Source organism: Oryctolagus cuniculus, chromosome 3 (assembly GCF_964237555.1).
Source record: "Oryctolagus cuniculus chromosome 3, mOryCun1.1, whole genome shotgun sequence".
NCBI classification, from domain to species: domain Eukaryota; kingdom Metazoa; phylum Chordata; class Mammalia; order Lagomorpha; family Leporidae; genus Oryctolagus; species Oryctolagus cuniculus.
The window spans coordinates 58,539,898-58,562,752 of NC_091434.1; the positions used below are offsets into that span (position 1 = coordinate 58,539,898).

A 22,855-nucleotide genomic window follows, 5' to 3' on the forward strand; every position below is an offset into this window, starting at 1 on the left:
CCTCTTTGAAGACCTGTTCTTTCCACTGGGATCTCACTCACAGAGATCTTTTTGCCAGAGTGTCTTGGCTTTCCATGCCTGAAATACTCTCATGGGCTTTTCAGCCAGATCCGAGTGCCTTTAGGGCTGATTCTGAGGACAGAGTGCTATTTAGGACATCCGCCATTCTATGAGTCTGCTGAGTATCTCACTTCCCATGTTGGATCACTCTCCCCTTTATTTATTCTATCGGTTGGTGTTAGCAGATACTAGACTTGTTTATGTGCTCCCTTTGACTCTTAGTCCTTTCATTATGATCAATTGTGAACTGAAATTGATCACTTGGGATAGTGAGATGGCATTGGTACATGCCACCTTGATGGGATTGAACTGGAATCCCCTGGTATGTTTCCAACTCTACCAATTGGGGCAAGTCGGCCCGAGCATGCCCCAAATTATACATCTCTTCCCTCTCTTATTCCCACTCTTATGTTTAACAGGGATCACATTTCAGTTAATTTTCAACACTTAAGAATAACTGTGTGATAATTACAGAATTAAACCAGTCATATTAAGTAGAACAGACAAAAAAAAAATACTATGAGGGATAATGTATTAAGTTGTCCATTAGCAGTCAGGGCTATGCTGATCAAGTCACCGTTTCTCATAGTGTCCATTTCACTTCAGGAGGTTTCCTTTTTGGTGTTCAGTCAGTTGTCACCGATCAGGGAGAACATATGGTATTTGTCCCTTTGGGACTGGCTTACTTCACTCAGCACGATGTGTTCCAGATTCCTCCATTTTGTTGCAAATGACTGGATTTCGTTGTTTCTTACTGCGGTATAGTACTCTAAAGAATACATATCCCATAATTTCTTTATCCAGTCTACCATTGATGGGCATTTAGGTTGGTTCCAGGTCTTGGCTATTGTGAATTGTGCTGCAATAAACATTAGGGTGCAGACCGCTTTTTTGTTTATCAATTTAAACTCCTTTGGGTAAATTCCAAGGAGTGGGATGGCTGGGTCGAACGGTAGGGTTATATTCAGGTTTCTGAGGAATCTCCAGACTGATTTCCATAGTGGCTTGACCAGTTTGCATTCCCACCAACAGTGGGTTAGTGTCCCTTTTTCCCCACATCCTCGCCAGCATCTGTTGTTGGTAGATTTCTGTATGTGAGCCATTCTAACCGGGGTGAGGTGAAACCTCATTGTGCTTTTGATTTGCATTTCCCTGATTGCTAGTGACCTTGAACATTTTTTCATGCAGAATCACACTTTTAAATAAGGTGGTCAGGAAAGGCTTTACTGAGAAAGTGATAGTTTAGACTGCATGCCTTGGTGGGGGTGGGGGTGTTCTGGAATGAGTAGCATTAAGTTCTCACATACAATGGCCATGACATTACTATGGAGGTAGAACTTGCCTGGCTTACAAAGAAATAAACAGGCCAGTGGAGAATGGAAAAACTGGACAAGTGGGAATAGTGAAGAAAATGAGATAAATGGGCAGTGTGGTGCCAGGTAATTGGTTTTGGTCAAAGCAAGCCAGCTATAGAATTTTGAGAAATCTGAACTAAGGTTTTAAGAGAATTGCCCTGTCTACCCAATAGAAAAGCTGTTTCCATTATTTAAGAGACACAAATGGGAAGAGTCCAGGAAGAAGGGTACAGTTTATAATCTAGGAGAAAGCTAGGAGTTTAGACCCAATGATATGGAGAAAGTGTCTAAATTCTGAATACATAAAAATGGTATGTTCAACAGTATGCTTGAGTAGGAATAGATGTTAGGTCATCATAATATTAGTCTTTCAACTATATTTCAATAGATATCTCAAAAACATCCCTTAATCCCAGAGCAGTGAAAGGTTGTAGATCCCTAGGCTCTGAGCACCTAGTTATCAAATTACAAAAAAATTTTTAAGGAATAATTGTATTCAGTAATACTTGGGGGCCAGCGCTGTGGCAGAGCAAGTAAAGCTGCTGCCTGCAGTGCCAGCATCCCATATGGGCGTGGGTTCCCGGCCTGGCTGCTCCACTTCTCACCCAGCTCTCTGCTATGTCACGTGGCCTGGGAAAGCAGTAGAGGATGGCCCAAGTGCTTGGACTGCTGCATTCCTGTGGGAGACCCAGAAGAAGCTCCTGGCTTAGGATTGGCCCAGCTCTGGCCTCTGTGGCCTTTTGAGCAGTGAACCAGCGAATGGAAGACCTCTCTCTCTCTGCCTCTCTCTATAATCCTGCCTTTCTTTCAAATACATAATTAAAAAAAAAAAAAGACTTCTGTTTAAGGAGCTGGAATCCTATAAGATTGTATATACACTGTTTTTGAACACAGGATATTTTTAAAAAGTAAAGAAAAAACACTTTCCTTCATTCAAAGCTGTTTACTGTTTTGGTTAACTTTTCTGCATTAGTGAGGAAAATGCTGTCATTGCTAATTCAGTATTCCTCACCATCTTAAACCTCCCCAGTCTCCACCATCTCCTGCGCTACTTAAGAGCCAACAGAAGACTTAAGAGAGTATGTAGCTATTCTTCTACAGAAGTGGGTAGAAAAGAACAGTGAAGAGCTCCCCTTTCCCTTTCATTTCAACCTATGAAATGTAAGAAAAAAATCACATAACCTTTGTTAGCCTCAACAAGTTGAAATAATACTGTCTGGTCTGAAGCAAGTTCGCTCCTCAAAAGGAGCCAATACTTTCATAAATTCTTGACCACTCTCCTGGTGGAGATTCAGGGCGTCTTGAAGATCTAGGATGCTTTAAGAGAAACGCACCTAAAGAAGTGAGGTATGGAGGGAAAAACTGCATTTGCCTTTACTAGTGGCCGGTGGGATGACAGATGCCTCATTACCAGCATAGGAAATACACAGGAAAGGAATGTACAACTCTTGAAGGGCCATTTCGTGTGGCTCCTTTTCACCAGTGCCTTGCCACTCTTTGCCATGAACAACATTCATGTCTGGAGCTGAAATGGAGATTCGGTGTCGTACTGTTGGAGAAGCACTCCTATTTGGAGCAGCTCCTTTATGGTAAAGATGATCTTTGTTCTCCCTCAAGGCAAAGCAGTTACTTTTGTAAGCTCCACCTGAAATACTGATTCACCTTAGTCTCAGGAATTCCTAACAGAATCAGGTTCACCCAATCCATCTTGATAATAGCCAAGACCAAGAATCAACTCCAGCTCCACTTTCCTTTGCTCTTGTCAAGGAGAACATCTGTTTAAGAAAACTAGTTACATCCCAGAAGTCCCCCATCTGGAGATCAGATTGGAATGGAATGCAATGTTTCTTACTGTTCTGGGTAATTTTATGCTTTATTTGCTATGTGTTGAAATCCTAAAATACCTGATAAAAGAATAAGGATGTGAGAAAAGGAGGAAATGTGGGATCTGAGGCCCCAGTGGGATTTTCACTGTACATGAGTCCAGGTGATTAGAACTAGAGTAAACCCAGAATGAGCATCAGACAAGTTTGCCATTTTAGAGTAGGTATTAAAATTTTCAAACTATATGTGTTATTTAGTTCTTTTTGTGGCTTCTTACATGATTGTCCTATGGTCATGAAATATGTTTGTATATTCATTTGAAATTGTTGAGACCTGATTTTGGCTTAGTAACTCATAAGTTCCATCAAAAGCAAACAAAAATAAGATTTTCATTAATTGTTCTGATGTAAATTGGGTGAGAGATGCTCTTTGATATTGAGTCTTTTTACATTTTTAAAACGTACACACACACACATATATATACAATCCTGTGTCACAAATGACAGGGATATGTTCTGAGAATTGCAGTTAGATGATTTTGTCATTGTGTAAAGACACTCCATAATGTTCACACAAACTAAGATGGCTATGTCACTGGGTGATATAATCTAGCCACCAATGGTATATGTAGCCAATCTTTGAAATATTATGCCACATATAACTGTATAAATTTATTATACATTTAAGGAATATAAAAGATTGTAGCACACAAATTTATAATAGTAAAATATATAAGTCCTTATTGCAAATTCTGTTTAGTAAATCCATCCTTTCTTAATGCTTTCATTGATTTTTGCCAAACTTTTATCCATATTCAACCTATAGTTATAACTAGAGAATGAGTATGGTTCAGAAATGAAGCCCTGATTCATAACATTTAATGATATCTACGGTGTAAATATCCCCAGCAAGGCGAGTTTCAAGCTATCATTATGGTGTCTTTACACACAAAGTTAGAAAAAGTGGTCACATCGTAGAATACTTCCTCAATATAAATAGTAAAATGTATCAGAATACTTAGGAAATGATGAGCTTTAAATATTACCTGTTTTTAATGTAACATTGTGTTTTTTAAATGAGTGTATTTGAAACCACTGTTTGACTCACAAGATATATTTTTCTAAATTATGTACTATTTAACATTTTAAATTAACATTTCAGTTAAGGCCATAATGCAAAAAATTCAGCAACAACAACAAAACATATTCCAGCAGGAAACAGGCAAGGGTTATAACCAATAATCAAATGAAAAGGTAACAACCACATTTTAAATTCCTAAAATGAAACCATGAGATCCCACCAACATGTGAGGGCCAGGTGCACCAGGTATAGGGCCCTGTGATTCACACCTGTGCCCACCCCTTTCTCTGTTGATTCAGCTCCTGCTGCTCTCCCTCACCTGCTTGTTCTACTCCAGCCACACTGACCTCCACACAGTCCTGTTCTTTCCATGCATTTGTATTTCTTGCTGAGTTTTGAACTTGCATCTCTGTTATAAGCAATTTTTCCTTCCTACACTGCCAATTTGCCTCTCTCAAATCTAGCTTTCCTTGTCAGTTTATCAATGAGGTCTTTCCTGGCCCAAAAAAACCCCACAAATACAAAAACAAACAAAAAAAATTCAAATTCCACTCACATTCTTCCTTGCCTTTCTGATCTCACCTTCAGGTATTTTTCCCAAGACACTTCTCAGTCTAGTTTCTAAGTAGTTGACTTAATAGCTTAATTTTTGTTTCCCCTCATTAAAAAGTTTTGTTGTTGTTAGAACAGTCATATCTGCCTTGAATGCTGATAATCCTAGAACAGTGCCTGGTACCAAGAATTCAAATAATCACATGCTGAGAGAGAGGGTGGTGGGGGTAGGGGAGGAGAGCCACAGAGGGGAAGGAAAGGAAGAATGGAGGAGGCAGAAAAGGGAAGCCTGACTTGGAAGCCGGGATAGGCACTGCCCTGGCAGTTTCCTTCCTGGCCTCTTCAGTTAACTTCATCTTTTCTCCCTCCCGAGTTAACCACTATCCTGAATTATGTGATCATCATCCCTTTATCTTTTTTCCTTAGCTGTTATGCTTCTTCATATAATTTTAAGCAACTCATGTTCTAGTTTTGTCTGCTCTAGCACTTGCTGTAAACAGTCATGCTGTATGTATTTTATGAATTGCTTTGCATTCAGTGTCCATTTTATGCGATTTATCCCTCAGAACAGATACAGTTCTGTTTTAGCAGGGATTCTTGTTGTTAGAAAACATGAGAAAGCATCTGAATACTGTGAACTTTAAAAAAATTAGCATTTAGTTTGTCAAACAGTATTTTAATAGCATGTATGAATTCCTTAGGCCATAGATCATGCACACAAATAACATAACTTCCATTTTTTCTGTACCAAAAACATTTCCAGCTGAAGTCCCTCTGTTATCTGTTTGAAGACATAGCTTGTCACTCCGTGTTTTAACTGAAGCAGAGTAAGCCTGGCCAGGCTTTCATCTTCCTTCACATGGCCTTGCTGTGCTAGGGGACTAGTGGTATCCCAAACTCAGGATAAGGATCGGCTCCTTACTTGACCTCAGGTCTCTCTTCCAATTCATCCTACCACCTGCTTCATGCTACTACCTTCTACCTCCAACACCTGACCCCTTGTTTCTACTCCAGACCATGAAACCTTTGCTCTTTCCTTCTTCCATCAGGGCCAGAGAACAAGCTGCTCACCACACTACAGAGGTGCTGGGGTTCCCTGCAAGCTGAGTGGCTCCGCGTGGCTCTCTTGACCCACAGTCCATACAGCCTCTTCTCCTTGCACACTGAGAACACCTACATGGCCTCTACTTCTAAGAATTTCAGATACGATACCCGGACAAAGTCTCTGGTGACTCCAGAATCTAATAATTTTTTCACACTTCACCCACTTGGAAATATTGCAAAATTTGGTAGGCATAGCAGAACCCTGGGTCCTCTGTCAGCGACCCAAGATCTTTCTTCAACTTTCAAACTTTTGTCCTCACACATGTCCTTTTGGTTCTCTAGGGTGTCAAAAAGATGACCCCTGAGACTGTAAGGATTCGAACCTCTCCCTCATCCAGTCTATGCTAAATCTGGCTTCTCTTGGGGAAAATCTGGATTCATATTCAGGGAGAAAGAAACATCTCTTATGGACGTCCTTGTGGGAAGGAAAGCTGCAGTAAGGATTTTCAAGGAAAGCTGTTTCCCTTCGGCGGCGGACATGATTTTTATAGACTACGAATGTACTTTTGTTTCCAGATACCCTGGTGACAACACCTGCTTCTACTTGTGGGACTGGGCCTGGGCTCCTGATAATAAACCAGTGAGAACAAAACCAGGCGAAGTTAACTGTTCACCGGAGCCCAGTTAGGCAAACAGCACTTGTAGGCTTCCCCCCAATACGCCCCTCCCTACCCCGAGAAAAATGAAATGTGATTGTGGAATTGCCCATTGAAAATACTATTCTAGTGACGTTAACTAAGTATTTTTAACTTTGCAGGAAAAAGGGAATTGAGATTCTTCTTACTGATACATGCAGAATTTTAAATTTTGAGGTTTTAGTCTGGTTAAGAGTTTCAAAGACAATGTTTCAGAGAAAAGCAGCAGGGAAAGAGATGTTTGATTAGAGAAATCTAAGTTTTAGAAAATTTTTTGTTCTTTCTAAAGCTTAAAGTTTTAAGGCCCATTAAGTACATGAGCTGAGTTAAAGATCCTAAAAGCTTAGAAAATTGAGTACATAGTGGAGTGAACGTAGTCACTACCCTCTCATTCCTGCTCAGTATCTAACATAAGAATCTCCAGGAACTGCTGCAGGAATGGCCCCTGGCTAGGCTGGGTCCAGGCTTCTGTCACAAGGTGAGGAAGAATTTAAGGAGTCAGGTAGGCAAAGGTCAGCAGAGAAGCAGAGGTCATTAAAAATGAAAAGACACACCCAAGGGCGAGTGCACACAAGCTCGGGAGAGAGTAGCACTTAAGAATGTAATGGGCCAGCCTTTTATAGGATCTGGGCCATGGGGCATGGCACCTGAGGCAAATTTTAACTGGATATTCAAAGAGGGTGGAGTTTGAGGTGAGGCTTGAGTACTACCTGTGGGGAGCAACTCAGACTAGACTGTTACTCGAATTAAGACTTATTCTATGCATCTGCTCTCCCACAATATGGCACTGGGAGAGGAGGAAACAGCTTCTACACAGCTGCCTCCAGTTCAACCAATAAGCAGCAGGACCTGCTCCTGATTGGAGGAGAGCAGAGTACTCGGCGTGTGGGTAGCAGAGTTGGGATTGGTGGAAGAGGACTATAAAGGAGGAGAGAGACAACATGTACCAGGAACACCTGGAGGAACACCTGTGCAGCCCCCGAGAGAGCCGGCCGGCGGTGTGCCGCTCCCCCACGGAAGTGGGGAAAGTGGCAGGGGGAACCGCCCTTCCATGGAGGTGGAAGAGATGGTAGCCAACCCGGGAAAAACCAGCAGCAAACCCGGGGAAGGCCGAGCAGACAAAAGAACAGTGCAGGGTCCTGTGTCGTTCCTCCGCGAAGAGGGGGAGCGACACTACCCATTCCCATTGCCCTTTTTAGAAATCTCAGAAGCGTCAGGGTGTCAGGTGCATGTTGGGGGTGGGAGTGTCTGTCATAGTAATTTTATTATTATGACTTTATAATGAGCTACAGTTCAATCCGGGGACACAGCCAGCAGCTGTCTTGAATGTTTTTAGCTGGTGCCACCTTTTAACAAGCAAAACCCCTGCAGCTGCACCTGCATAAAGGGGTAAGGGTTTGGGTGGTGCACGGGTGGCGGGGGTGGGGGTGCAGTGCAGGTAAGGCTTTGGCACAGGTGCTGGCAATCCTCAGCTCCTCTTTGCTGGCTTCTTCCCTGCCAACATCAGAACTAAGGCAGAAGTAAACTGTAGTTTCACACTCCCCCACTGACACCCACAGTTTCTCTTGCCCCTTCTGAGAAGTTCCACAATTTAAACCAGGCCGATTCTTCCTTTCGATTTCATAACGGAACGCTGAAGAATCCTTCATCTGAACGCTACCTCTAGCCAAATCCTTTGCTTCTCTAGGGAAAGCCTGGCTTCTTGTCCACACGTGTCATCAGGAAATGACGCTGGCTCTCTTCCAAACCTTGGCCCATGGGCGCCCAGAGAGACTTCAGGAGTGCACTCGTAGAACTTACGGATAGCAGGCTGCTTAATGAGAAAAAATATAATGGCTAGACTGTCTCATATCCAAACCAGTTGATGGCAATAACACCTGAAGACTATTTTTTTTAATCTTATTTGCCTGCAATCTCTATTAGTCCCCTAAACTGGTCTTTACCTTCTGCATCTGTTATTTACAGAAAATAAAAATAGATCTTTTCAACAGAACAAAATTATATCATGCTCCATACACTTTAAGAAGTTCTAATTATATTTTTTAAAGATTTATTTATTTATTTGAAAGTCAGAGTTACACAGAGAGGGGGAGGAGAGGCAGAGAGAGAGGTCTTCCATTTCTGGTTCACTCCCCAGTTGGCCGCAACAGCTAGAGCTGCACCAATCCCAAGCCAGAAGCCAGGAGCCAGGAGCTTCCTCTGCATCTCCCATGGGGCTGCAGGGCCCCAAGGATTTGGGCCATCTTCTACTGCTTTCCCAGGCCATAGCAAAGAGCTGGATCAGAAGTGGAGCAGCTGGGTCTCGAACTGGTGTCCATATGGGATGCCGGCAATGCAGGCAGCGGCTTAATCCGCTATGCCACAGAGCCAGCCCCAAGAAGTTCTAATTATAAGATATCTCTATTTTTAAGTATTTGTTATAGTTTTCCATTACCTTTTGAGTAAATTAAAACACTTCATGTAAAGCATAATAGCTAAGTTCCCAGGAGAGTGAATCCTAACATCTCTGGGGACAAATAACCAGAGGGAAGCAGAGTCTTTTGTAGTCAATAGCTAGAGTTTGCACTTTTCTCCCTCTTAATTATGGTTCAAAATGAAATAGTTTAAATGAGGTGTTACTAGTAATTTGTTACATGTTTTATATTATTAGTTGTGGGGAGCAACTGGGAGCAACTCGGACTAGACTAAGTTACTGGAATTAAGACTTATTCTATGCATCTGCTCTCCCACAATATGGCGCTGAGAAGGGAAACAGCTTCTACACAGCTGCCTCCAGTTCAACCAATAAACTGTGGGACCTGCTCCTGATTGGAGGAGAGCAGAGTACTCGGCGTGTGGGTAGCAGAGTTGGGATTGGTGGAAGAGGACTATAAAGGAGGAGAGAGACAATATGCACCAGGAACATCTAAGAGGAACATCTGAAGGAACACCTGTGCAGCCCCCGAGAGAGCCGGCCGGCGGGGTGCCGCTCCCCCGCGGAAGTGGGGAATGTGGCAGGGGGAACCGCCCTTCCACGGAGGTGGAAGGGATGGTAGCCAACCCGGGAAGGACCAGCAGCCAACCCGGGAAGGACCAGCAGCAAACCCGGGGAGGGCCGAGCAGACGAAAGAACAGTGCAGGGTCCTGTGTCGTTCCTCCACGAAGACGGGGAGCGACATTAGTAAATTATTTTTTCATGTATTTTATTGTTCCACTTTCAGTTTAACCTCTGCAGCTTGTATTCCACATTATACTACTATTATGAGCGAAGGGCATGCATTTGGTAAAATGGAAAATTTGGAAATTCAGAATTTTAACATTCTGAGAGATGATAGTTACCAAAGTTACTTAGCCCTAAAAGAGCTTAAATAACAGTCTGAACAGTAAGTGTGTGCCAGTGTGCTATTCAGTCATGCACATCTTCATTAACATAGTCTTCCACCCTGGCAGCATATCAGCAGCATCTGGGCTACTATGTTTCTCAGACGTTCCACATGGCCTGTCTCATGTTCACAGAGGTGGAATCTAAATAGGACATCTCTGTGCATGGGAGGAGAGAGCAAAAAACTTCCTGAGCTCATTGTCAAGAAAGGCCAAGTACAGATCTGAATCTGATTCATCCAGCTTCACCTTTATAGGCTGCACCTTGGGGATGTTATCCCTTATAATAATTGTGTCTTGATCACCCTTGCTGTAGCCTGGAATGGTGACCCTCTACTCCTGGGGCAGTCAGGGAGCAAGATCATGACTGCATCCTGGAACATAAGATTAACCTTCTTTATGCAATCTGAAGACCGCCCATGCCTTGCATTTTCCCACCTCACTACCTTATTCTTTCCTCCGCAATGATTGCTCTTCTCAAAACTCCTCCTCCCTTCTGCTTATTAGAACACCACCCACCTCCAAGTCTCAATTAAATGCCATCTTCTCCAAGGAAGATCACTTATATACTCTTAGCTGTCTTATTTATTTTCCAGTAGTTGGAGTAGTTACCACATTCTACCTTGTAGTCTCACAATGGGCAGGAGAAATGCCTTTGCAGGGAATCTATCAAAATCAGTGTTTTAGCAGGAGTGGGGGCGAAGAGGGCAGTCAGCATACATTGTCAGCCGCACACACCTTCTACTAGTTCTGACATTCCCCTTTGGAGGTATGTACCATCTTTCCAGCCAGTGAGCACCACTGCATATTATGCAATATTATGATCAAACTGTGTTGCACATGTAAAAAGTATAGTGCCTGACCAAAGATTTGGTACCCAATAATGAAGTCTTTACAGAGAATTTACAGAGACCTCCTATGTGCTGGTTTAACACAAGTGCTGTAGATTTTTTTTTCTGAGGGCAGAACTCATGGATTCTTGGTTATTTTCCCCAGATCTCTCATAGCTCTTTCTCGGAGCCAGACATAGGTTCAGGAGGTGTTGACTGCAGGAGAGTTGCCTCCACTCTATGGAAATGAGTCCATATAAATGAAATGGAATTACCTACTATTAATGTTGAGTCCATATATATATGTATATATAATGGCATTAACTAATATTCTTATTGTATTTTTCTTAACTAGAGGACCTAAAAAGCCTACTGATGAGTGACAAAAGGGAAAACTAAATGCTGAACACATTCCCTCAAATTGCTTCCTCTTGTTCTAAAGGTTCACTTAAAATGTTTGCTGACACCCCCAATCTAATCCCATGCTCCAATTTTACTTTGCAATATTGAATAGTGCCTATAAGAGTTCACAAATATTTTGTAGCCTCTAAAAACTGTTGGGGAAGAAGTGTGACAATGGGCCAATATTGTGGCAGTGGGTTAAGCCACTACCTGCTACATCAGGATCCCACATTGTTTGAGTTTTTGATCCCACACAGTTTGAGTCCTAGGCTGCTCTACTTTCAATCCCACTCTCTACAAATGCACCTGGGAAAGCCATGGAGGATGGGCCAAGTGCTTGGGCCCCTGGACCCACATGGGGGACCTGGAACAAGCTCCTGGCTCCTGCCTTTGTTCTGGCCCAGCCCCTGCCATTTGGTGAGTGAACCAGCAGAAAAAAAACCTCTCTGTGAATGTCTTTCCCTCCTTCTCTCTGTAACTCTGCCTTTCAAATAAAATAAAATAAATATTTTTTAAAAAGTATCACAGTGGACATTTGGAATGTAGACTAGGTGGAGAAGAGGATGACAGATTGGATGTTGTACTGTTTAACAGAGATGTTGGGGTCACAGTAGGCAACAGACTTTGGGTGAAGTAGAAAAGAGTTCTCTGAGACCATTCTTTCATCCACATACCTCTGTCAACTATAGGAGTTTGATGTGTAACCAGAATTTGACACCAAGGCTAGATTTAAGACTTTGTCACAAAGCCCCAGTAATAAACATAGTTCCACGTACACTGACAGCTTTCTTTTCTTAACCTTACATCTCAGAAGACAGTGTAAATCTCTTCATATGTCCCTACTATGTCTGTTCTCTGTAAAATCATAGACTTATGTTCCTCTTCTTTTAGAAAATGTTATTTTATTGTGTTTATAAATGTAAATATAGGCAGAAAGATTTATAGGGATACTTAATGGCCAAAGGAGGGACTGTGTAGCACATTTTTTTCCTGAAAACAGTTAGCGAGGATGCATGTTTTCTTCCTGGGGGCACTTCAACAAGTTTGTGGAAAATGGAATTAAAAGATGAAAAATATAAAATTTGTCTCTCAACAGAAGCTGAAACTAATTCAAAACAATTTGGTAAGCGATTGCATTAATCATTCAGTCCATCCCTAAGGAATTGAGAGTCCTAGGAATTTAACCTCATAATGCAGTCTTTTAAACATTATTACTTGAAGAAAAATCAGTGCCCTTTAAAAACTCTTTAGGTTGGCCGGCGCTGCGGCTCACTAGGCTAATCCTCTGCCTGTGGCGCCAGCACCCCGGGTAATAGTCCCCGTCAGGGCGCCGGATTCTATACCGGTTGCTCCTCTTCCAGTCCAGCTCTCTGCTGTGGTAGGAGGATGGCCCAGGTTCTTGGACCCTGCACCTGCATGGGAGACCAGGAGGAAGCACCTGGCTCCTGGCTTCAGATTGGTGCAGCGCACCTGCCATAGCAGCCACTTGAGGGGTGAACCAAAAGAAAAAGGAAGACCTTTCTCTCTGTCTCTCTCTCTCACTGTCTAACTCTGCCTGTCCAAAAAAAAAAAAAAAAAAAAAAAAAAACACTTTAGGTTAGCAAAAAGGAAAATCAGAAGGTACCAAATCAGATGCCTACTGATTTTCCACTGAAACTCTCACAAAATTGCTCTCATTTTGCTGTGAAGAATCAGCAGGGGCATCATTGTGGAGGAGGACTTGCCCAGATGAGATTTCCCTGATGTTTTTCCGCTCAGGCTTTGACTACCTTTCCCAAATACTCTCCTAGCAAGCAGATGTTATCATTCTTTGGCCTTTCAGAAAGTGAACAAGCAAAACACGTTAAGCCTTCCAAAAACCTATTGCCAAACCCTTTTCTCTGATCAGTCTGCTCTTGCTTTGACTAAACCACTTCCACCTCTTGGTAGCCATTGCTTTGATTGTGTTTTGTCTTGAGGATCATTTTGGTAAAGCCATGTTTCATCTCTTGCTCCAATTCTATGAAGAAATATTTCAGAGTTCTTGATTCTGCTTGTTTAAAATTTCCATTGAAAGCACAGCTCTTGTCTGAAACCGACCTGGGCACAACAGTTCTAGCACTCATAAGGCAGAAAATATATCCCCCTTTAATTTTTCACTCAGAATGTGTCAGCTGAGCCAATGTCATTGTCTGTGGTGCGGGTGGTTGTTATTGCTGTTCATTGTCAGCCCATAGCAAGATTAAATTTTCCTCAAAAATTGATTTTGATGATTTTTCACTTTGGGCTTCATCTTCAATATTTTTCTTAAAGTTAGTATCCATTTATAAACTTCTGATTCCATTAGAACATCATCCTCATAACTTTTTCATAGAACATTAGTGATTTCACCAATCTTCATTTTAAGCGTAATCATAAATCTGATGGTTGTTATTGCTTCAATTTTAGTAGAGCATATGTTACTCTTTATTGAGGTTCTTTTAAAACTGATCTCATCCTTCTTAGTGCCTCAAATTAGATCTCGTCCAGCATATTATAACAATTAGGATGAGATTATTATGGCACATAAATTTCTCATAATATGCATTTTCCATGAACTTTTTGAACACCTCTCATGCATACATATGATAAATTTAATTTATAAATTGGGCACAGAAAGATAAATAATAATAAAATAGAATAATTATAATACTATATTATAATAAAAGTTATGTGGATGTTATCTCTCAAAATTTTTTATAAGGTTTTATTTATTTATTTGAAAGGCAAGTTACAGTGAGAGAGAGAGAGGCAGAGAGAGAGAGAGAGAGAGAGAGAGAGAGAATTTTCCACCATTGGCCACAATGAGGGAGCTGGACCAACCTGAGGCCAGGAGACAGGAGCTTCTTCCAAATCGCCCACGCCGGTGCAGAGGCCCAAGGACTTAGGCCATCTTCCACTGCTTTCCCAGGAGCATTAGCAGGGAACCGGACTGGAAGTGGAACAGCCAGGGACTCGAACCAGCACCTATATGGGATCCTGGAGCCACAGATGATGGCTTTTACTTGCTACACCACAGTGCCAGCCCCCAAATTTTCTTTCTCAATTTTTACCGTACTCACTTTTCTTTCTTTCTTTTTTTCAAGATAACTTAAAAGAAGCACTTTATGACCTCTTTTTGGCATATCTATTGCCAACATTACCACTCTTATGTCTTGTGGCCATTTTTATGTAAAATAAAGTTTACTTGAACACAAATAATGCTATATGGTGACAACCAATCTGATAATAGAGAGGGCTACTGTGAGTGATGGATATAGCATGGATGTACAGGACAACAAGGTGATTCTTGCCTCAGGTGGGATGTGAGACTGTATGACATTTCAGCATTCTTCCCAGAACAATGAGCTATTTAAAACTTACAAATTACTTATGTCTGAATTTTCCACTTAATATTTTTGTACTACAGTTGACTTCAGGTAGCTGAAATTGTGAAAAAGTGAAACTATGAATAAGGAGGCTCTACAGTGTTTAAAATACTTCAAAATACAGTATTATATATTATGTATAATAAGTAATGTTATAATTATATTGATATTAATGTCAAACAGAATGTAGATTCATATTTTACTAAGTACATATTTATGTTCCAGGTGACATATTGAGCAGAATAGTCACGCTAGTTAGTCAGCCAAGCAGTCTTGTGAATTAGATGTTGTCACCTTATTCCCAAGGTGATAACTGAGGTCTAAGGGAACTTGATAAGTCACCCAACATTGGAGGTCCGTATACACATTACAAATAAATCCACCTTTCTCACCCTTTCGCATAGTTTCATGTAGACACAGAAAATGTGATGGGAGTGAACACTGCAAGAGGAAACGATTTCTTGTGGAACATTACCCCAGAGACTGCATAACTGTTTTCTTAAATTTACTCCTGTCTAATCTTAGAACAGCTGATCCATGGATTTTTCAAATGGGTTCATCCGTGCATTTATGCAAATATTAAAATTTTGAATTTTGGAATGAAATTGTTTATCATTTATTTATTCACTCATTCATCATCGATACACAAATGTATTACAATTTCTCCACAAGAATTATAGCCTGATGCAATTGAAACTCAGAGCACCTAAATTATTTGTCTAAATTCATAAAATTAGTCTTTGAAAAGACTGGAATATGCATCTAGTTTAACTAAATTCAAAGTCCAGGAATTTCTAGATTATGTTCTAGAAGTTAATTGTAAAAGGGTGATTTTAGTTACATTTTCTAAACTTTCCTTCAGAGCCAAAGACATGCCCAGGCTGATGGAGAAATTGTGATAGCAGAAGAATTAAGGACATTTTAAGTGACACTGTGTGTATGTGTCCTGCCCATTAGTATTTGAATGGACAATGAACATAGGAAAGAAGGTAGAGGCAATGGGCTGCATCCCCTAATAATTGATGCTTGCCTCCATGAAGATAAAGTTTTCTCCAGAGCATTTTAGGAGTAGGATGAGCGGGGATCTGAGACAGTAGGAGCATGAGTTGTCAGAAGACTGAGCTTTGATGGACTTGTAAGTGGGGTGATCTCTTCCTGATCCATCTTAAAGCAGCTCATAAATCTTACCCATACTTAGATGTAGGCAGGAGAGAAGAAGGTGTTTCCAGAAGGTTCCTCCACTCAAGGAACATATCTTCTCATTCCTATTTGGTCAAGAAAACCCTAACTGGTGATCCGTATTGATATTACAGATTTCTTTCTTTCTCTTGGTACTCCCATAGTAATTATCAATTTTATCTAATGCCATTTTTTTTCATCCTTTTAATTGGAACACTCAGAACTTTTGATATATATTGTGTTCAGAAATAAAATTTATTCCACACTTGTGGACAAATTGCTAAATATGCATATTTCTTAGTATGTAATTTCCAGTGTTTATCACAGTGTATTTTTTCAGAGTACAATACTGTACTTTAAAAATATATTTTCGTAACTCTTCAAACATGGAGGAATCACTGTAAAGGCTTATAAACAGTGAAGGGAGGAAAACTGACCTTCAATGAGCTAAGAACTGCTCTAAAAGCTGCAAAATTGTCATAGTACATTCTAGCAAAATGCGTGTGAATCTACTGAATGCTCATATGGTACTTATATTATTTTTAAAGTAGCATTATATTGGGCATGATTACAAATTGTGAGACACACACACAAGTCTTTACTTTTTGATGTTTTCTCAAAAGATTAAATAACAGTAGAGTGAAATTCTACTTGAAAATCATACTACGACCTGTATAAGAGCATTGGCCTCTCTAGCTCTGAGTTCCTAGGAGAAATTTCTGGGAGTTTTTGTTACTGTTGTTAGTGTTAATAAACAGGATTAATAGGAGATAGATATGATTTATGATAAAATATGGAATCGTGATTTTTAATTTTAGACTGAATTACAGGTAAAATATTATCTCCTTGTATGATATAGCACTACATCCAAATACTTGTAAACTATTTGTTCGTGAATGATATTAATATCTTTCAAAATAATTTTGCGTTACATTCTGAGAATGTCTACTGTAGTGAAATTAAGCAGAATTGAGATTCCTAAGAATTCAGGCAACAATTTTAGTGGAGAAAAAAAAAAAGCTTCATTTTTTTTCCCCCAAAGATTGATTTATTTATTTGAGAGGTAGAGCCACGGACATGGAGAGGGAGAGGCAGAGAGAGAGAGAGATGTTCCATCTGCTGGTTCACTCCCCAAATGGCCACAGTGGCCAGAGTTGGGCCAGGTCAAAGCCAGGAGCCAGGAGGTTCTTCAGGGTCTCCCACGTGGGTGACAGAGACCCAAACACTTGGGCCATCCTCCACTGCTCTCCCAGGGTCTTAAGCAGGTAGCTGGATTGGAAGTGGAGCAGCAGAGACACAAACAGGTGTCCATGTGGGATGCCAGTGTCACAGGCAGAGGCTTAACCCACTACGCCACAGCACTGGCCCCTCATTATTATTATTTTTTTTTAAATTTATTTGACAGGTAGAGTTATAGACAGTGAGAGAGAGAGAGAGAAAGATCTTCCTTGTGTTGGTTCACTATCCAAATGACCACTACAGCTGGCGCTTCACAGATCTGAAGCCAGGAGCCAGGTGCTTCTTCCTGGTCTCCCATGCAGGTGCAAGGGCCCAAGAACCTGGGCCATCCTCCACTGCCCTCCTGGGCCACAGCAGAGAGTTTGACTGGAAGAGGAGCAACTGGGACTAGAACCCGGTGCCCATATGGGATTCTGGCGCCGCAGGCGGAGGATTAACTAAGTGAGCCACGGTGCTGGCCCTGGCCCCTCATTATTAAAATATAAAAAGAATCATCTCAAGATCAGTGTTGATGAATATAAAAAATCACAAAAGGGTTCAGTAGCAAAACAAAAAATATTGAAAATAAAGAAATATATGTCAACTATATTTGTCTTTAAAATTTTACAATAATTCCTACAAATAGGCTGATTATAAATGCTAATTATAAAATTTTCTCTAAATTGTTAAAATAAGTACCTTTCTTTTTTCCAGAAGCAAAAGCCAGTTCACAGAAGCCTGAGTTTTTCTTTGAGTAAACACCTTTAAGTAAAGCCTCATGCTTGGTAGCAGCTCTAATTTGACAAAAAGACTTGGAGATTTCAATATTCTTGTGGAAATATATCGTCACGAACCATATAAATAGCAGCTACAAATTCCTTGATTGACCTGACTAAACTGCTATGGAATAGATTCATCTGGTGACTACATCAACATCACTATGCCTTTAAATATCTGTTTAAATAATATTTTGTGGCATTTCTCTTTACTGAGATAATATAATGAGTGCCAATAAATTTTTTGAGCAGCCAGTCACTAATTTTGTCATTTTTCCCAATAAAGTCTATCCACTTATTTTTCTCTTTGGATGTCCCTTTTCTAAACTATAAAAAGGTTGTGTGTGTTTTGTAACCTTATCTTTCATTTGAATTCCATTCATCCTCCTGAATAAATGCTTTAGTAGGTTTGCTAACATTAAAAATAATTCATAAAACTTTTCACAAATAGATATTTTTATGTATATATTTTATTTCCAGCATTACGTGTACACACACACACACACACACATATGTATATATATAAAATCAGAAATAAATGACAGAGTTAAAATGATTTAATATACTTGTCTTTGTTGGATTTGAAAATGGCTTTTTCACTGCGTGATTCAGTTTAAGCAAAGTCATTTTCTTCCTGGAGGAATCCTGGGTTTTTTTGTTTGTTTGTTTGTTTGTATAGGAGCTGCCCTTATATATCCTCTTTTACTATGATCTAACAGCTGACTTAATGGTTAGTTGTACTAGACTATCAGGATATCCTAAAATTAATTAGTTCAGAATGAGTGATGTATAAAATTTAAAAATATACTTTCACAAAGAAGAATGTTTATGCCTACAGTCATGTTTCAATGGGGAAAATGGGCTATAATATACTATCAGATTTAATTTCTAATATAAGGAATGTCCTTATACTAAGTAAAGACAATAACAAGCAGATGTTAAATCATACATGACATAGACTTGGGATTTAGGGCTCTAAAAGCTGACTTTTATATTCAATTCTGCTACTCATTAATTATTTAATACTGAAAATTGAATCTCGTCGTGTTTCAGTTTGATCATTTGTCTGTCCAAAGAGATGTTATGAGAACAAAATGAGTCAATGTTCAAAACTTGGTGTTTTCTATAATAATTCCAATTATTAGCAGGGCTCATATATATGCTTCCTTATTTATGGAGCCCTTATAGAAGGCTTCCTTAAATTTATAATGGGAAAAATTACTCAAAAACAGTTTTGTTATGAGAGTATGCTTAACTCACGATAAGAGATCCATTAGGACACTTCCATCAATCAAGTGGATTGCTGTATGGTGAACTGTTTGTGATTAAAAATGCAATTATCACCTTACCATTCCTAATTCATCCATTGAAAAAGCCTGTATCTCCCAAGTATCTCAGATCCATTCAGTTTCCTTCCTGAGTGAATGAGAGAATGAAACTGGCTTATTTTAAATGATTTAAAGAGCTATTTATTTTGTCAAACTGTAAGTGAACAAACTTTATCTAAATATTTTTATTGAAGTTCCTATCAATTGAGAAAAATATTCTTTAACAGAGTGTTTTGTAGACCCAGATGCTCTCAAAAAGAATATACTTTGGTTAATTTAGGAAATCTGGTCTATGGCAATTCAATTCATTCATGAAAGAGTTTTTACCTTCTTACTTTCTATCCTTTAACATATGCCTAAATTTACAGTTTAAATACAACCAAGATTCTTTAGTTCCCCCAAATTGACTTTTTGTAGGATTATTTTCATACTTTGGCTAATAGAATTTTCCCTTGGTAACTATAGAAATACAGGAAATTCCCAGAAATAATGTATAAAATATTATAGTTCAGGTTTATGTTTGTCTCATATATATTTAATTTTCATATTTGATTCCTTCTCCATAGAAGAAATGCTCTAGCATGAGGGGAAAAGGAAAATCTTCTATCTCTCTCTCTCTCTCTCTCTCTCTCCCTACCTGCCCTCTTCTTACTCTCTCCCTTTCTCTCTGCCTTCCAAATAAAATGAAAGATATCTTCAAGTGGGATTCAGTATGAAAATCTTCAAGAGGCAATGGTGAAAACCTTCAGGAATCTGATGCTCAAATTTGAGAACAATGTCATCTTCAGAACACAACCCAGATCCATTCTTTAGCAGACAGCTGGTAGTGAGTGATGCTAGGAGACTTCCACTAGTTTTGGTTCATATCAGTAAAACTTGCTGCAAGCAATGGGAGAAATTCAGTCCAAAGATACACTCAGGAATATTAACTCATCACTCTAAATCTGTGATTCATTTAGAAGAGACCTGTGTTCCTGTATCACTCTTCCATCTTAGGTTAGGCTGCTGTAAAATGTAATGACCAAGTCTGATAACTAAGGAAAATCCAGTAACACCAGTAATAAATAGAAATATCACCAAATAGAGCCGGCGCCGTGGCTCAATAGGCTAATCCTCCACCTTGCGGCGCCGGCACACCGGGTTCTAGTCCCGGTTGGGGCGCCGGATTCTGTCCCGGTTGCCCCTCTTCCAGGCCAGCTCTCTGCTATGGCCAGGGAGTGCAGTGGAGGATGGCCCAGGTGCTTGGGCCCTGCACCCCATGGGAGACCAGGAAAAGCACCTGGCTCCTGGCTCCTGCCAGGATCAGCGCGGTGCGCCGGCTGCAGCGGCGGCCATTGGAGGGTGAACCAACGGCAAAGGAAGACCTTTCTCTCTCTGTCTCTCTCTCTCACTGTCCACTCTGCCTGTCAAAAAAAAAAAAAAAAAAAAAAAAAAAAAAAAAAAGAAATATCACCAAATAAAGTCAGTGAAACAAAAACAAGATGCTCATTTTGTTAGTTTGCTGAAGAGATAATAGAGCCCCCACAGTTCTGTTTAGATGTTAACCTCCACTATGAGAATAATCCTGTTATGTGAGTTTGTAAATAGTAGAAATCCCACTGCTCTTCACAATATTAGCTGAAAATTGAAAAATCAATAAAGTACTTTGTAACTAATTGTATTGCTTTCATTTTTTAGAAGTTACATTAATTAGAAGCTTACATTAATAGGAGCAATTTGTATATTTGTGTGTGTGTGTGTAGGAAAGAAAGAAATAACTTAGAAGGAATTTTGTAAGAACACAAGAGTCTGGGGCAGACTGTTGGTGCAGTGGTTGTTGCCACTTGGGATGCTAATATCCCATATGAGAGTGCCTTGTTTGAGTCTTGGTTCTTCTGCTTCTGATATAGCATCCTGCTAATGCATGCCCTGAAGGCAGCAGATGATGTTTCAAGTGTTCCTGACATCTGTCTGGGAAACCAGGATTGGGTTCTGGACTCCTGGCTTTGGCCTGGCCCCACCTCAGCTTTTAAGGGCTTTGGGGGAAAAAACAATAGGCTGCAAAAATCTCTCTCCAGCTTACTCTCTTTCTCTCTCCTCTCTCCCTCCATTTTTTCTCCCTTCCTCTCTTCCTTTCTGCTTTTCAAATAAAATCAAAATAGTTTTTTTTAATAAGAAGTTAAGACAGATAGCTGAATATGTAGAATCAATTTCCATCTTTACTGATTCTTGGGCTTAATCAACAAAGATACCAAATTTTTAAATCATCTATGATTTGATGACCTAAAACTAAAAGATAGTATCAGTTTATTATAAGATTAAAAACATTGAGGAGAGTATTTGATAGCCCCAATCAATTCAGTGTACGCATTTTCTAGCAACACTTACAGAATTGCATGAGGGTATCTAAAACCTCCAAGGATTTTGAATTACACATGCTGCCAGCATTTGCTGAATCTTTCTGCTGTAAGAGTTACCCACTTGGTGAAAAGTATGTACTCAGCTTGGTGAAGATTTGACGTGGCGTTTGTCACCATGTGAAAACAGAGGAAAATCAAAAAAGACATGCTTTCCTGACCCTCTTCTCTCATCTTTCCTAGATGAAAACAAATACTATAGTGTTTTCCCTTCTGAATAATTTGTTGAACATAAACCTTAAAAATGGATCTACAGAAACTTTTGATGTTTGGAGTCTCTGGGTTAGAAGCAATCCATTACTCTTGCTGTGTTTGAACAAGCAAGGAAAACAGTGTGTGCAACGTGACACTGCTAAGATCTGTTAGAGGTAGTTGGCAATGGGGTCACAGGATGGAGGTCAGAATTCAGCAGGACAAAAATAATGGAAAGATTTGCACTCATTTACGCATTGGATTTTAAAGGATAGATGTTTAATTGCAGTCATATGTTTTTACCGATTTTAAATGAAATAACTTGCCAGTACTCTTGGAGTCTCAAATTTCTATCATGCTCCATGGAACTGGCAGCTCTTTATTTTGGAATCGTCAAGAGTATAGGACTTGTGTGGGCTTTGATATTCAAGCCCTCCTTAGCTTATCTTTTCCTGCAGGCTTCACTGCACAGAGTAATGACGAAGAGAATCTTTTCTCTTAAAAAGTGCTGCTCACAATTCTTACAATTGGGTAACTCAGTCACCTCTGGATTTCAAATCCTAGCAGCTTATTAGAGCAGGAAGAAGAAAAATGTCATGTTGCCTGCGTGTTTCCCAATAGAAACTTCATAACTGTACGTTTCCAGACCACAGGAATGCTATTCCTCTCACAGATCAGTAGAAAGTTTCTCCTCTGGTTCAGAAAGTCAGCAATGAATGACCAAACTCTTCACTCATGGGTGAAGTACTTGGCCGTGAGGTTGAAGGTCCAGCTGTCTCTGATGTGGTAGGTGGCTTTGAGCAAAAAAAAAAAAAAAAAAAAAAAAAAAAAAAAAAAAAAAAATTGTCAGCAGAATTAAATGATAAAATATGTGAGAGATTAAACACAGTGGTTGTCCTCTGAATGTTTACATTTTTTCCGTTGCTGCTAAGAATAAGAATAAGCAGCTTATTCTTATTCATTATTTTATGATCTAATTTTTTTTTTACACAGATCACTTATGATTTAGTAAGTCAAGAGAGGTGAGGACTCTCAGTATTTTTGTAAACCATCTGTTTGCCATGAAATTGCTTAACAAGTATGTGTGTGTTACAACTGAAAACAGGTGGATGGGGCCAGCGTTGTGGCACAGTGGTTTAAGCCACCACGTGCAATGCCTGAATCTCATATTGGAGTAC

At 39.9% G+C, this 22,855-nt stretch overlaps 1 protein-coding gene across 7 annotated transcripts in view; it reads left to right on the forward strand.

Annotated features, from left to right (window-relative positions):
* Positions 1–22,855, forward strand: part of PDE1A (phosphodiesterase 1A) — a 372,031-nt gene that overhangs the window by 339,407 nt on the left and 9,769 nt on the right. For 2 of the 7 annotated variants that reach the window (XM_051849384.2, XM_070070501.1), the window contains one exon: positions 17,700–18,314. The exons of the other annotated variants lie outside the window; for them this stretch is intronic. In XM_051849384.2, coding sequence (XP_051705344.2) covers positions 17,700–17,743 — 44 coding nt within the window. In that variant the 3' untranslated portion in view covers positions 17,744–18,314. Of the gene's footprint in view, positions 1–17,699; positions 18,315–22,855 lie in introns of those variants that run through there. 7 annotated transcript variants of the gene reach the window in all.